Source organism: Sinocyclocheilus rhinocerous, unplaced genomic scaffold (assembly GCF_001515625.1).
Source record: "Sinocyclocheilus rhinocerous isolate Xijiao unplaced genomic scaffold, SAMN03320098_v1.1 scaffold82, whole genome shotgun sequence".
Classification (NCBI taxonomy): domain Eukaryota; kingdom Metazoa; phylum Chordata; class Actinopteri; order Cypriniformes; family Cyprinidae; genus Sinocyclocheilus; species Sinocyclocheilus rhinocerous.
The window spans coordinates 51,616-68,782 of NW_015644168.1; the positions used below are offsets into that span (position 1 = coordinate 51,616).

Here is a 17,167-nt window from a genome sequence, read left to right on the forward strand (position 1 = left end):
CTCTCTCTCTCTCGCTCTCGCTCTCTCTCTCTCTCTCTCTCTCTCTCTGTCCGTCCGTGGCTAGTGTTTGTAACATCAATAATCACCGCTACTGGGCTCATTTCTCTCCTCGCTGTAACGGGGCTCCAGACAGCTAATATTCTGTACCTTTTTGGGGATTTTCTTTGTTTTCTACTAAGATGCACAGCGCTTCTTGTGTGCACTGGATTTTATACAGTCATTTAAGGATTTAGTTTGGTCCACTGAGTTCTCCGCACATGTCTTGAATATTTCATCCAGTGCTGTTTTTGGACTGTACTTGCGTGTGTGTTCTGGCCAGCGTTGGGTTTTGTTGCTCACCTGGGCCGCAGGTGAACATGTGGATTTGGGAACTTGACTGACAGATTCTTCACAAACGGATTCAGGTGGTAATTATAATAATATTTCAAAATATACCATTAGTTTACATATAATGTACTCATCAACTTTTTCCAATTATTATATTGCCATTTTTATATATTGCATCATGAAATATGTTTATGCATTTCTTGATGTTACTGTATGTGAAATGTATATTTTAGGTACTGTTGACCATTTACTGTTTTTCACTGTTTTAACCAACTTTTTTTTTTTTGCAGTTCACCTAAATAGTCCTGCAGTGTGACGAAATATTTTTTTAAAGAACAAATGTTTGACTATATATTTATCACAAATAAACATGTATAATAAAGATGTTTAAAATAGTTTTTGATGAAGTAATGCATGTCACTGCTGTCACAGCACGACATTTACTTGACAACTACTATAAAATATAATAAAAGATATATGATATACTGTTGTTTGAAGAGGAACTTTCTGTGGGTCATTTTTCATAATCTTTAGGGACAGACTTTAGTGTAAAAGTACTTTAATAGTGTTTTACTAAGGTTTTGTGTTGTTTTCTATATGCATTCTATAAGCAGTGTATCACAAATGTTATTGTTAATTGTTTATATGATCTGTTGTAAGAAAAATCTTTTAAAAAATATAGTTTAAAATACATATATGAAGTTCTTCGAAATGTAATGTGTTCATTTTATTTTATGTGGAATTTCAAGCAAAAGTTTATTTTTTATGAAATTAATTTAAAAAAAAATTTTTTTTTTTATTACATTTATTTATTTATTTTTTAAATGTAATTTATTTAATCTAAATATATTGTGGTGAAAGTAAAACGTAATAACATTTTTCATTACACGTGCAAAGCTTTATTCATAGCCTAATTTTTAAACATGTTTGTTCGTTCGCTTTTTTGAGTCGTGAATACCATTGTCTTCTTAATTCTGAAAGAGAGTCATTAATATATTTTTTTTCTGTTTTATGATATTTTTGATACATGAAAAAATGGCATATGCATGTTGGTATGCCACACAGACTCTGATACTAATATAATGATGATGAAATATTATTAAAATTAAATGTAAAACATTTATCATAGAAGATGTGTATTCAAGTTATGTATGCTAATGTCAGCTTATATCTTTTAAAAAATAAATGAATAGGTGTGAAAATCATATCACAGACCACAGGATCGCACGATTTTTCTTAGACATGAGATTTGAGTGGGACTCCTAACGTGTGTGTTGATGTGTGTTTCACAGATTGGAGATTGGGTGGCAGAAAAGATGCTAATGGCTCGCGACACCTCCCGCGACGAGACTCAGAAGCCTCATAAGAAGTGGCTAAAACACCAGACCTTCATGGCAGAACTTGCTCAGAACAAGGAGTGGCTGGACAAGATGGAGAAAGTAAGTTCTCAGGGTTATGCTGTGCTCACTATCTTTGCTAATAGTAGTTTATACTCTTAATATAAAAGCATTTTCTCCGTCAGATAATTAAGTGTGAGCAAATGCTCGGTGCCATTCTTCACTTGGCTTGAAAAATAGGCACCTTGAAATGAAAACACGACTTGTCTGTTGACTCATATTCTATTATAGTCAACGACTCGTGTGAAACAGAGCCAGTAATCAGAGATGGCATAGCATTTAACAAGGGCAAATCCGCTTAGTGTATCATTTACATATAGTGGTGCACGCACACTTTCTATATTGTTTTGCATAGTAATTATTGTTAGTGATATTTATGGGGTTGTATGGATTATACACATTATCTTCTGATGCCACTAAATATCACAATACTCTGTCCTGCATTGTTTGTGCTACGAACATGAATTGTACCTCAGATTGCCCAGCTTGTTGAGAAGAGTCAAGCAGCTATATTACATTGCATTGCATTGCATTACATTATATTATATTATAGCTACTGTAACTGAAAGTGTTTCTGAAGTGAATTTTGGATAGATGTAAAAAGCCCTGGTGCTTGTAGCACACTGATGTCCGATTGAAAGACTGATGTTGTTTAATCTGCCAGTTACACTGTTTTATTGACATTGCTGTTGGATTGAATGGACTGTCTTCAGCTGCCAAGGCCCCCAACCTCCTCGTCTTGAATGATCATCTCGCAAAATCCATTAATCATTTTATTCTGTGGTCAGCTGCAATAACAGAGGACGAGTGATGTTGCTGAATACTGTTGTTGTGTATGGTTTGACAAGGTTGTGTGTTTGATGTATTCTGGATATGCCAAGATTTTCTACACTAATGCATGTGAACTGTATTTTGGGGTCAGTAAGTTGTGAGTTACCAGGAACAAATTAGACTCCTTTACTCATATTAGTTCGAATATGTGTATGAATCTGACAGGACAGATAATATGGGTGTGTGACAGGGTCGGTGAAATAAAACAATATATATACATTTTAAAATGTTATATTTATATGTATATTTTCTTGGTTAAATCAGAGTTTATTCATTGAAATACAGTTTGAACTGATCTACAGAAAGGATTTAAATTAAGATTAGTTCACCCAAAAATGAAAATTTGCTATCCAAGGTGTGAGTTTGTTTCTTTGTGGAAACAGATTTGGAGAAATGTAGCATTACATCACTTGCTCAGCAATGGATGCTCTGCAGTGAATGGGTGCCGTCAGAACGAGAGTCCAAACAGCTGATAAAAACATCACAATAATCCACAAGTAATCCACACCACTCCAGTCCATCAGTAAATATCTTATGAAGTGAAAAGCTGTGTTTAAGAAACAAATCCTTCAAGATGTTTTAACTTTTAACCATCGCTTTTGACCACAATAATAAGTCCATAATCCATAATAACGTTTTTTCCAGTGAAAAAGCCCACCCCCTGTTGTCCTCTCACATCAAAATCCACCAACATATTTGTTTAGAGCTGTTTTGGACTGTTTTCACTTGTAAATGGTGCTTGATCTGTTCATATTTCCCTTCTGATTCATACAAGAAGACCTCTTATTGTAGTTGAAAGCAATGTTTTGAACATTTTGAAGTCTTAATGATGGATTTGTTTGTTACAAACACACAGCTTTTCACTTCACAAGCCACTAATTCATGGACTGGATTACTTGTGGATTATTGTGATGTTTTGATCAGCTGTTTGGACTCTCATTCTGACGGCACCCATTCACTGCAGAGCATCCATTGGTGAACAAGTGATGGAATGCTACCTTTCCCCAAATCTGTTAGAAGAAGAAACAAACTCATCTGCTTCTTGGATGGCCTGAGGGTTAGTATACTTAAACAAATTTTCATTTTTGAGTGAACTATTCCTTTAATGCCTATTTTTGCAACTGAAGCCTAAATTAAAGTCGCTATTAATATCTGGCCAACCGAGACGACTCCAAAACGAATGACACAAAGTAATCACGAAATTCAAGTTGGTTATACATGCTGCTTGTTTGATATTACCAGCATAATCATCAAGAATATTATGTAAATGCTTGATAGTGTGTGATAGCATGTGAGGACTGTGTGTGTGTGTGTGTTTGTGTACCTGTTTTTTTTTTCTGGTGGGGACTTAAACCTGAATACACACAGACTCATGGGGACTCGTGTCACGGTGGGGACCTAAATTGAGGTCCCCACGGGTAAACAAGCTAATAAATCACACAGAATAAAGTTTTTTGAAAATCTAAAAATGCACAAAGTTTCCTGTGAGGGGTAGGTTTAGGGGTAGGGTTGGTGTAGGGCAATAGAAAATATGGTCTGTACAGTAGAAAAACCATTACGCCTATGGAGAGTCCCCACAAGGATAGCAAACCAGACATGTGTGTGTGTGTGTGTGTGCAGATTTCTCTTGACCTAGTATTTCCCATAGACAGCTGAATGCTGGGGCCCATTTCATTTCTCTGTCATATAACCTTAAACTAGTTACCAGGAATAGAAAAATGCTGAACTGTGCTGGCTACATATTTATAAGAGCACCCTGGATTCATGTACCACGCTCTTATTTTCTGCTGAATTTGGCCCGTTTGGACCGCTTTGCCTTGCAAAGCTAAAATAAATGCTTTACACATTCACCGTGTCCATAGGTGTATTCACAAGGGTCAAATCCATCTTTGTTTGGACAGTTTTTTCTTTCTAGAACCCCAAAGTTACTTGGTCCTACTGTTCAGCAAACCCGAAGTGTTAATTTGTCAAAATTTGTATTTGCTCTGGTCATGTCCAGTGTCTTAGTGTAATAATTCATCACTGATCTTTAGCCAAAAAGATGGCCAATTCACCAACATGTATAATATACATTCAAATAAATTAGCTTTGATATAAAATTCATTTTATCTGCCATGCATAAAATTAGGGTGACCATACGTGCCATTTTCCCAGGACGCGTCCTGGCCAGGATTTGTTTTGGCTTTGTTTTCCTGTTTTCATGCTTGCTGAAGGTAATGATCGAAAAGTAGTTTGACCAATAACATGCAAGCATTGTACATAATGGACCAATCATGGCGTGTGAGAAGGTGGGATCTACGGTCAAAGCAATGCAATTACACGTACATATTAGGTGTGTTCGACTTAAAAGCAGTGCGGCTCAGACCGATCAGTGTTTGACATCAAAGTACCTCGAGAGCGTTTCGAAAGCATAACCGTCTGTATGGTACTTTGATGTCATACACCGATCGGTCTGCACACGCAAACAAAGCCAAAACCTAGATATTTTAGGCAATAGCATAACCGTCTGTATGGTACTTTGATGTCATACACCGATCGGTCTGCACACGCAAACAAAGCCAAAACCTAGATATTTTGGGCAATATAGAAATCCTGGCCAGGACGCGTCCTGGGAAAATGGCACGTATGGTCACCCTAATAAAATGTACTTTGACATGCTACAAGCTGTTTTTAGCATTAAAATGGCTTTGCTCATGTGCATCTCTCAATCACATGCAGCTGCTATGTCAGGCTCTTTCTAAATATGTGGTCAAAATGATGCCTAGTTTGCTAGGTTAAGGGAAAAAATGGCTTACCTACCCTATATGTACCCCTATATATACAAAATACAGTTTGTCAGGAATTTAAGCATTTTAGGCCATTTTTAAGAGCATCAATTGCAAAGCAAAAGGTGCTTGGTGCACAGATGCACTGAAATGCATCACTGAAAGGTTACATTTATTGAGTGTTACAATTATGCCTGCTTTCTAATATCATATAGTATCATGAAAATGAAACATATATTATGCTATGGTCTGTCCTCATGAATTTGGTGGAGTTTGACATTTTTTTTAATGGTCAGTCATGTTGATGCCTTTGAATTGGGATACTTCGAGGAGTCGCTTTGGTTGAGTTTCCATTATCTGCAATTAATTTCCGATTCATACTGTATAGTTATTTTTATTTTATTTTAGTTTGAGTTGATGATATTGAGTGAACATAACTAGATATAACTGCCACTGGGGCGTCAGCAGATCGTACCAAAACGTTTGAATCAGATCGTACAGATTCATTCGAATTAGCCACCAATTCGCCAAAACATAATGACATTGTTATGCAGCAGTATATTCTTTACATGCTCATATAGTAAGAGCTTCTGTTCATTAATCTGTATTTTCCAGTAAACAGCGTTATGCAGCACCTCACCCTTGCAATGGACACATGCGTTATAATTACAACATGCTGTTTTGACTAGTTCTTATCCAATGTCACTAACCCAGCAGCTGTCAGATGGAGCAGTCATGCCAAATCAAGTGAAAGGGAGGAGAGTATGTATCTGTTGCTAGGTGCTGCTTTCCTCATCCCCCCCAACCCCAGATCTCCCATGTGTGAAGGTCATTTGTGCTGCCTCCTCTTCACACATCCATGTATGTGGCTCACAGGAAGTGATGAGTTGCACTTCCAGGTCAGTATGAACCGGAACAATGCAATGCATGATTTGGTTTAGGTGCAGTGGTAGCATATAAATTCCAAAAAACTAACTTTTTTATTTTATTTTATGCATTTCTTTAATTGTATGCATATATACATATATATATATATATATATACAGCAGGGTAAAATAAGTATTAAACACGTCACCATTTTTCTCAGTAAATATATTTCTAAAGGTGCTGTTGACATGACATTTTCACCAGATGCAGTTCACCAGACTGCAAAGTAAATGTATAAAGTAATATTGCATTGCATTGCAATAATGATTCTTTTTTTTTTTTTTAAATAAAATAAAATTGGGGCATTTTTTCTTTACCCAAACACATAAAATGGCATGTTTATCACAGAAGATAATTAACCGGTCTCATTATGTAATTGAGATTTATCTAGCAAGCATGTTCAATTAACACCACACAATTACCTGGACTGCTTTGTTTTAAAGCCTGTTGGAAGATTTGTGAATGTGATCTGTATCTCTCTTTACACCCTTCTCCTCCATGCTTTCCTTGCTGCCTCTTGTGTTCTTGTCTCTTATATTGAGCATATTCTGTATAAATGGGTAAAAAAAAAACATTTGTTGTTTTTTAACATTAGAATGTGTCCTGTTAAATTTGTAATTTTTCTGATCAAATAATGACTTTCATACATTTTTACTATGATTTACAGGGGAAAAAATTATTCAGTCTAACAATGGTTTGTGTATATATATATATATATATATATGTATATAAAATCCTGTCAGCCATATTTATAACCAGAATTGTTACACATTAATAGACTCTGTTTAAGGATCAGTGCAGCCCCCAGAAACTAATTATCATTTTGAATCTCACCACTAGGTTTTACCCATTTGTCAGCAAGAAGTTTATAATAATTTAAAATATAATCAAATTTAGTATGATCACTTATTCTTAATAAAAATATATCTGTTACACTGAATGACAATGGAACATTATTCCACCCATATTTTGACATTTTATTTTCACAAAAGTTTTTGAAACATTAAAGGTTTAGTTCACCCAAAAATAGTTCACCCTCGTGTTGTTCGAAACCCGTAAGACCTTCGTTTATCTTCTATCTTCGGAACACAATTTAAAATATTTTTGATGAAATCTGAGGGCTCTCTGACCCTCCCATAGACAGCAAGGTAACTACCACGTTCAAGGTCCAGAAAAGTACCAAGATGATCGACAAAGTAGTCCGTGTAACATCAGTGGATTAGTTGCTTGTAATTATGCATAAATTAACGTTACTATAGTAAGTGCATGTAATGTGTAACTCCATCACCTTAAAATAAAGTGTTATCCAAATAGTTTTTCTTGGCCCCTCATAAGTTTTTAATCCATCTTCAATTAATCCTTCTCCATTTCTTACAATTGTCCTTAAATGATTGCACCTAATCCTAACCTTATAGTAAGTACCTATAGTTACTAATTATTATTACTCGGTGCATGTATCATCACGACAGAGCGTGTGGCGGCGCTGACCCAGATCCGGCGTGATGACGTCATCATCACTTTACAGTTGAACCACTGATGTCACACAGACTACTTTGTCAATCATCTTGGTACTTTTCTAGACCTTGAACGTGGTAGTTACCTTGCTGTCTATGGGAGGGTCAGAGAGCCCTTGGATTTCATCAAAAATATCTTAAATTGTGTTCCGAAGATGAACGAAGGTCTTACGGGTTTCGAACAACACAAAGGTGAGTAATTAATGACAGAATTTTCATTTTTGGGTGAACTAACCCTTTAAAGTAGACACTTTTCTTGCATTTAATATGATTGCTGTGTATATAAAATAACTTTTGTAAATTTAATTTGATGCGGTCCCCAAAATGGGACGTCTCGTCTTTGACCCATATATTTCCCAAAAATACCTTTTCTGTTAAGGGACAATATTTGGATATGATTGTCATGGACATTTTTGACATTCGTGACAGCACTCTTTTTTGTTTGTTTGTTTTATGATATAAACATGCATACCAATATATGTTGTTGTCCTTCTGTGTCAAATACTTCCATGTAAGTAACTTACAAAGACAAATTGTCAATATGAATTGATAAGTTATTTCCTCTTACAGCACCCAAAAAATAAATAAATAAAATAACGTACACATTTTTTATGTGATATGTATAACTAGAGCTAAAGCAGAAAAAAAATACTATAATTGAAAGTTGTAACTATCAGAAACTACAAATTAAAAACATTAACAAATAATCACCAAGATGTATTTTTTACTGTCCAATTTTGGTAACGCTTGTTACCAAGATGAACTTGTTATATTGTAATTATACAAACAGGCTCTGAGTAATAATAATTAGTAACTGTACTTACTATAAGGTTAGGATTAGGGTTTGGTGTAGGATTAGTTGCTTGTAATTATGCATAAATTAACGTTACTATAGTAAGTGCATGTAATGTGTAACTACATCACCCTAAAATAAAGTGTTATCCAAATAGTTTTTCTTGGCCCCTCATAAGTTTTTAATCCATCTTCAATTAATCCTTCTCCATTTCTTACAATTGTCCTTAAATGATTGTTTTCATCCTTAAAGGACTTTTTGATATTAGCATAATATCTCCTGCCAAAACAATGTTTCCTGGAGGGTATTTATTATGTTTCGCGCCATTGGGAATCGTGCTAACAGCTGGGCCTGGGGAAACGAATTCCCAGAGCAATATGGTACCTCACCAGTTCAATATTGCGTGTCATTGGTTCCTTATGTGTTCACGTGCATGTGATCTCATGCATATTAATTACCGACATTTCAATAATCTGATTTTAGCTTGCTGCCATCTTGAAAGGACATGCAAAATCACAGAGACAATACCGGTTTGATGAAACTTCAAGAGTCCTACATTGTGACTCATTAGACACTCAGACACAGATTATCCGTTTTATTCCTCCCACCACCCACCTCTCCCACACCCACTCTTCTCTCAAGTGTACACTCTTTAGTGTTTTGTCATCGCCACAGCACGCAGACGCTGAAGTCAGTGATGTGACTGTGAGCGCACGCGGTGCATGTTGGGAGCTCAGGCCAGCTTCCTGAGGAGGCAAAGAGAACGAGAGGCTGTCATCGAGAGAGAGATGTTACGTAAAGCCTCTCGCAGCTCCATGTTTAACCCAGTTCTGCTACGTGAAGCCGCTCTACTGCACACCAAAACCACTACAGTCCTCCAGCTCACAAAATAAAGCTTCCAAAGCAGGGTTTTCACAGTGATGCTGTCATGTGGAAGAACCATTTTTCGGCCAAAATGCATAAAAGGTTTTTCCTTTTTAGTTGAAAACGGTGTCATGTAAACGCCCCCTTTCTCAGCCTCTGTGTTCTTATCTCGTCTTCAGGACAACAGAGCAATAAATATCCATATATAATACACAGCTCATGTAACCTTTAGAGATCACTTGTCCTATTTCCCAGCTTTCTTCTCACATCAAAAAAAGACTTAGCAGCAGCTGCTGAAATGTGACGTGCACGACTGGGACAGACTCCCATCAGATTGCACATATGCAACATCACAGAGAGACGCTAATAATGTGGAAACCGCCGTTACATGCCTCCATGCAGTATTCAAATCACATACGTGTTCGGCTGATTGACAATGTAGAAATAAAATAAATAATTTGTTTTAATGCCGTATTAATCATTTATTTTCATTATGTATGTCAGTGTGAGCTAAATCATGTGTTTGGCCATTATAGTCATCATTCTGGGTTAACCTCTAATTTACATATTTAAAAAGCATGAATATTTAATTAAATAAGCATCGTTTAGTTTAGCACTGCACCTCGGGCAGGACTCATAAATGTGAAACATTTCTTATTCCAGAGTGTAAACTGTATTAACCCAGAGTTTAAAAAAGGTCAAATGGTTAATTTTTCAATATATTATGTAATTATGCTTTAATTGGATAACATATGCTGTACATGCACTGCAAAAAAAGTTTTTTCACATACTTTAGATAGCCTGTGATGTCACTGATGTGTGTGTGTGTGTGTGTGTGTGTGTGTGTGTGAGGGAAGCAGCCGTTCTGATTCCTGTGCTCTTGGGCATCATTTCCATGGTCACTGCTGTATCGCTGTACCAGCCCCCTTCCCTTCAGTCAGTCCTGACATAGCCAACTATTATAATTCATCCTCTGTGTTGGGGGAGGGACGCTTCATGTGTGTGTATGTGCATGTGTGTTTTAGGACCCCGTGGTCTGTGTGGAGATCAGGTGGGGGAGGGGCAGTGTGTGTGTGTGTGTGAGGTGTACCAGTTTAGTCTGCGCTCGTGCCAGCTTTAGTAGACCTGTCTGTAATACATTCAAATACAAAACATTCGCCAAAAACATCTTTTGCACATGAGTATTTGGTGAACGAACAATGAAACAAAACAGAAACAATGAGATATAAATAGGTTTTTACATTTTCCACAGAACATTTAAGTGATTGTTGACCTTTTCCATGCAAAAGTTTGTGTCCGTTGTGTTAGGGTGTTTGCAGGTCATTGCTATGTGGTTGGTAAGATGTCTTGAGTTGTTTTTTTATGTTGCTATGCAATTGCTAGCACATTCTGATTGGTTACAAGGTGGGAGTTACATGCCAACTCTTAATAATTAGGATCAAACCCCTAACACTATGAGCACTACCCTTGTGAAAAAGAAGTACACTTTAGCACATTTAGAGTACTGTTAAAAAATATATAATAAATATATAATATACTGTTAAAATACATACAGTACTTAAAGGGTTAGTTCACCCAAAAATAAAAATTCTGTCATTAATTACTCACTCTTAGGTCGTTACAAACCTGTAAGACCTTTGTTCACCCCTCGAAACACAAATTAAGATATTTTTGATGAAATCTGACAGCTTTCTGACTCTCCATAGACAGCAATGCAACTGAAATGTTCGACGCATGCGTGTGCATTCCTCTGCTCATAAACAAGCCCTGCAGCTGATGATGCACAGTGGATAAGAATTGTTGAAAAGTCGTTATTTTTCTTTTCTTTTCTTAGCTTCATAAAATTACAGTTGAACCATTGATGTCACATGGACTATTTTAACGAAGTGCTTACTACATTCCTGGTCTGGCAACATTTCTGTTGCGTTGCTGTCTATGCAGGGTCAGAAAGCTCTCGGATTTCATCAAAAATATCTTAATTTTACGGGTTTGGAACGACATGAGGGTGAGCAATTAATGACAGAATTTTCATTTTTGGGTGAACTATCCCTATAAGTTTGCAAATGTGAAACATTGCTAATGATAAATTTTAAATATCTATTAATTTCTATTGAAACTTGTATGTCAAGTATTTAAATATTTTTGCAATTAAGCATTTGTAATGAGGAATTATTACATTTAAAATATATTAATTTTAAATGTAATTTTGAATAACACACTACACTTAAACAAGCATTTTACATGTGCTTTAGTATGTTATTCAACACATCAAAATAAGTGTACAGTACTTGAATGAATGAATGAATGAATGAGGCATTTATATAGCACTTTATTGTGTATTGCTGTACACCCAAAGCGCTTTACAATCATGTGGGGGGTCTCTCCTCAACCACCACCAGTGTGCAGCAGTGTGCGCTCACCACACACCAGCTACAGGTGGAGAGGAGAGAGAGTCATAGAGCCAACTCAATGAATAGGGATTATTAGGAGGCCATGATTGGCAAGGGCCAGTGGCGGCAATTTGGCCAGGACACTGGGGTTACACCCCTACTCTTTTACGAGAAGTGCCATGGGATTGACCACAGAGAGTCAGGACCTCGGTTTAACGTCTTATCCGAAGGACGGTGCTTTTTACAATATAGTGTCCCCGTCACTATACTGGTAGTCTCTAACTGACGGCTGAAGGTCTGGAATCCATGGCAGCTTTTATTGGCCAAGGCCCGCCCATGAGGCCGTTTGACGGACATGTCAAACAACCAATCACAGTTCGTTTCGTTCAGCGTCACGTTTTCGGGGCGTTGAAATGTCACCACAATAACAGGCCGGGTGTGTAAAACTCTGACATATTTTAAAGATTCTATGCCGCAAACTTTGAATATTTCACATACTTTTGAAAATCCAGTGTTTACTTGATCGTGATAAGCACTCGTCGTCACAGTTGTAAACACGACGGCTTTCTTCTTTCGTGAGGGGTTTTGGCATCACAGCATCTTTGTTTCCAGGCGGAACGTTATAGAAAGCGACACACACGTCTCCCAGAAATCCTGTATAATTCAACCAATCCGATGACGACTTCGAAACTCCTGAAGTGTTTCCAATCACAGTTCGTTTCGTTCAGCGTCACGTTTCGGGGCATTGAAATGTCACCACAATAACAGGCCGGATGTGTAAAACTCTGACATATTTTAAAGATTCTATGCCGCAAACTTTGAATATTTCACATACTTTTGAAAATCCAGTGTTTACTTGATCGTGATAAGCACTCGTCGTCACAGTTGTAAACACGACGGCTTTCTTCTTTCGTGAGGGGTTTTGGCATCACAGCATCTTTGTTTCCAGGCGGAACGTTATAGAAAGCGACACACACGTCTCCCAGAAATCCTGTATAATTCAACCAATCCGATGACGACTTCGAAACTCCTGAAGTGTTTCCACTTTTGTGTGCCATATGCATCAGACGTTCAGCCAGCAGTCCGTGGGCGTGACGTCTGAGGCTGAGACTACTACACTGGGGCGTTAGGACCCACACAGACCACAGGGTGAGCACCCCCTGCTGGCCTCCCTAACACCTCTTCCAACAGCAACCTAGATTTCCCAGGAGGTCTCCCATCCAGGTACTGACCAGGCTCAGCCCTGCTTAGCTTCAGTGGGCAACCAGTCTTTTAATCTAAATGCGGAGGCACAGATGAGTGTCTTCAGCAGTTATATAATCTGTGTGCGTCTGTGATGGAGCATCTGCTCTCATCGTTAGATCAGCTTTCTCTGTCCTGAGCTGATCTGAAGTGACGCAGGTGTGGTTTTCTTTTAGGTAGGCTGGAGTCCAGATGCGGCCAACTGTACTCGTGTGAATCACAGTCGTCAGCACTCTGTTACACCGAGTTGTGATCACTGTGAGCTGATAATGACTAGTTCATCGGATTTAGCCAGTGTATTTTTTTTTTGTGCTTTTATTGCTAAAAGCAGAGATGGAGGATGTTTATGCTATTGTTGTTTCCATGTTGGAACATGTTGGCTTTTATGCGCTTGTTTAGTTTTGAGAAGTCTGATACATTTAAGTGATTCCAGTCTTTCAGTTTAATTGAACTGGCTAAAAAAAATCCATTGATTCAGTTCAAGTCATGACTCTAACCGTTTACTGCACAAATTCATTTTACAGTCAAATTTTTAAATGTGTGTGTGTGTATATATATATATATAGTTATATATAGTTGAAGACAAAATTATTAGCCCCCTATAAAATATTTCATTATTTTTTTTCATAATTCCCAAGTGCTGTTTAACAGAGAGAAGTTTTTTTCAACACAGCATTTCTAAACATAATAGTTTATTTAGGAAGCTTGGAATGTTTGTAATACAAATAGAAGCAAAATTATAACCAAGAATAAAAAAAAGTCTATTAGCCCTCTGATGTTAGTAGTCAATGGTGTATCCCTTTTGCTTGATAACAGCCTTTAGTTGTTTGTTGTAGTTCTCAACAAGTTTCAGGCATGTCTCCTGAGGAGTCGCAGCCCATTCCTCCTTAGCAAATCTCTCAAGTTCCTCCAGATTTGTTGGTCTCCTGGCATGGACTCTGGTCTTCTGTGAGCCCCACAGATTTTCTATTGGATTCGAGTCTGGGCTTTGTGCAGACCAGTCAAGGACGTTCACTTTGCTCATTTGGAGGTACAGTAGTTCTACACCAGAAATGAGGTATGCTTTGAGTCGCTATGACAAACCATCGACCCAAACCATCTTTTGTTGCAGGTTGTCTTTCAAGATCTTCTCGTAGTCTTCCGTTTTCACGATTCCTTCGACCCTGACGAGATTCCTAGTTCCAAACGCACTGAAACATCTCCACAGCATTACACTCCCTCCTCCATGTTTCACTCTGGAGATGGTGTTCTTTGGGTTGAGCACCTGTCCCTTCTTACTCCAAACATAGGCTCCAAACGTACTCCAAACATTTCTCTATGGCCAAAGAGCTCTACTTTTGTCTCATCTGACCAAAGGACACGTTTCTAGTATACATAGTTTTTCTCCAGGTTGTCCTTCAAATTTCAGTCTAGCTTGGAAGTGTCTCTTCTTTAGAAGAGGAGTTTTTCTTGGTCGGCAACCTCGCAGTCCATTCCTGTCCGGGCCTCTAGTGTCCATCTTCGTTGAGATATCAATCCCAGACTTGACTAAATCATTCACTAGTGTCTTGGCAGTCGTTCTTGGGTCTTTAGAAACCTCTCTCAATGGTTTTCTTTACAAAGTTTTTGAAATCTTTCACTTCCTGCCTCTGTTCTCCACTGTGTGGGTCTCTTCAAACTTCTTGATAATACTTCTCACGGCTGATCTTGACACTTGAAAACGCTTTGATAAATGTGTATATGCTTCTCCTCCTTTGTGAGCGTTAACAATTCTTTTTCTCAAGTCTAAACTAATTTTTTTTGTCTTTGCCATGATGACAGTACATATTATTTTACTAGTTGTTTTGAAAGATACTAATCCTCAGTTTACAGTGTAATTTAAAGGCTTAGACGATTAATTAGGTTAATTAGGCAAGTTAGGTTAGTTAGGCAAGTCATTGAACAACAGTGGTTTGTTCCGTAGCCAATCAAACAGATCATTTCTTAAGAGGGCTAATAATATTGACCTTAGCAATTTTTTAATTAATTCTTTTATTCCAGGCAAAATTGAAATAAATAAGGCTTTCTCCAGATGAAAAATATAATAAGAAATACTGTGTTAAAATTCCCTTGCTTTGTTGAAAAATTAGTTATTTGAAAAAGAATTGAAATTTCATAGGGGGCTAATAATTTTGTTTTCAACGGTGTATATATATGTCACAAAACTGATGACGTGTTTCAATGATCATCTGCATCATAAATCATCGATGAAAAATATAATAAGAAATACAGTGTTAAAATTCCCTTGCTCTGTTAAACATCACTTGGGAAATCTCTGAAAACGAACTGAAATTTCATAGGGGGGCTACTAATCTTCAACTATATATATACACTGAACAAAATTAATATGTTGTATACACTTATTTTGTGTTGAACAACAGGCATATGCAAATGAAAAATATGTATATGAAATGTGTAATTACAAATATGTTTAAATACATGACATACAAGTTTTATCATTACTTCAATTATGAAATTACATATAAAGTTGTAATATTATAATTATATCATTAATAACTATAATTATAATAATTTAATTATAAATAACATGCAAATAAGCATCTGAAAACATATTCAGCCTACACTTAAAAATAAATATTTCCATAATAAACACTAATAATATGCTAAAGTGCACTTTTGTATTTATTTATTTCTTTTTTTCACAAGGGTAGCAGTGTTTGGGAATCCTATCTGGAAGCTATCATTTATTTGTGCAGTTCCATTTTGTGCCACTAGTTTTCACCTTTGATTACTGATGGTTTTCTCTGTGTGTTATCGGTTTTCTCAGGAGGGCCAGAGGTTAATGCAGGAGAAGCCGGAGCTGAGCGCGCTGGTGAAGAAGAAGCTGGAGGAGATCCGTGAGTGCTGGCAGGATCTGGAGAGCACCACACAAGCCAAAGCCCGGCAGCTGTTCGAGGCCAACCGGGCCGACCTGCTGGTACAGAGCTACTCCAGCCTGGACCAGCGACTCGAGCAGCTTGAGGGACACCTGGCACACGTGGACTACGGCCAGGACCTGACCACAGTCAACAAGCAGCTGAAGAAACTACAGGTCTTTACTCTTATTTCACAGACACATGTATCAGCAGCTTTCAGCCTCACAAGTTTTGTGCATCAACAAGATGATGTTTCCTCCAGATCTTGCTTTTATTTTTGATCTGTCAGATTGCTGGTTTCCAACATGCCTTTAATTTGCTCTTTATTTCTTTCCTGCGCTGAAGACTTTTATTTTATTTTCCACTGCTGCATTTACTGGTAATATGAGCCTCATCACTGTCCACCGTATGAGTGTGATTCATGTCGCTGGTGTGGCTCTCCTCTCTGACAGCATGCCATGGCTCTCAGCTGATCTGAGTTCAGTTTCAGCTCTGTCCCCACGTCACTCCACCCTCATCACCATCAGCGGTATTGTAGCATCTTCATTTCGCTTTCTTGATTTGCACATGGCCTCTCTCTTTCTTTCAATTTGCTTCTACATTCTTTAAATTCCCATCAGTCTTCACCAGAATATATTTCATGTGTGCATCATAGGTAGCGGTCAATGCAGAATGACCAGTCCTATGAAGCGCCTGTGTGTGTGTGTGTGTGTGTGTGGTTTTTATTGTGTTATATTTCCTGTCCTTTTATACATCAGCATATTTCAAACATTTTGTCTTCAGTAGCATTTACTGTAATTAAAAATTTAAGCTCTCTAAAATATTTTTAAAAGAAGTAGTAATTCTGATTCTAGATTCTTTTTAAGGTTAATTTGCATTTTTTGTAATAGTAGGAATAATATGCAGTTATTAATAATAATGCAGTACATGAAGTCTCTTCTAGTATGACGTTAACTGTGTTTAAAGGGTTAGTTCACCCAAAAAATTCTGTCATTAATTACTCACCCTCATGTCGTTTCAAACCCGTAAGACCTTCGTTCATCTTCGGAACACAAATTAAGATATTTTTGATGGAATCTGAGAGCTGTCTGACCCTGCATAGACAGCAACACAACTGAAATGTTCCCAAGTCCAGAGACGTAGCAAGGAGATCTGTAAAATAATCCATGGCTGCGTTTACACTTGGCATTAACATGCGACCTGTATCCGGATGTTGTCCACAT

General features: G+C 37.4%; 1 protein-coding gene across 1 annotated transcript in view; it reads left to right on the forward strand.

Annotated features, from left to right (window-relative positions):
* LOC107758033 (spectrin beta chain, non-erythrocytic 4-like) overlaps positions 1–17,167 on the forward strand; it is a gene marked incomplete at its 3' end in the record, with an annotated part of 62,896 nt that overhangs the window by 31,214 nt on the left and 14,515 nt on the right. The window contains exons 16-17 of the mRNA XM_016575675.1: positions 1,620–1,766; positions 15,857–16,120. Coding sequence (XP_016431161.1) covers positions 1,620–1,766; positions 15,857–16,120 — 411 coding nt within the window. The remainder of the gene's footprint in view (positions 1–1,619; positions 1,767–15,856; positions 16,121–17,167) is intronic.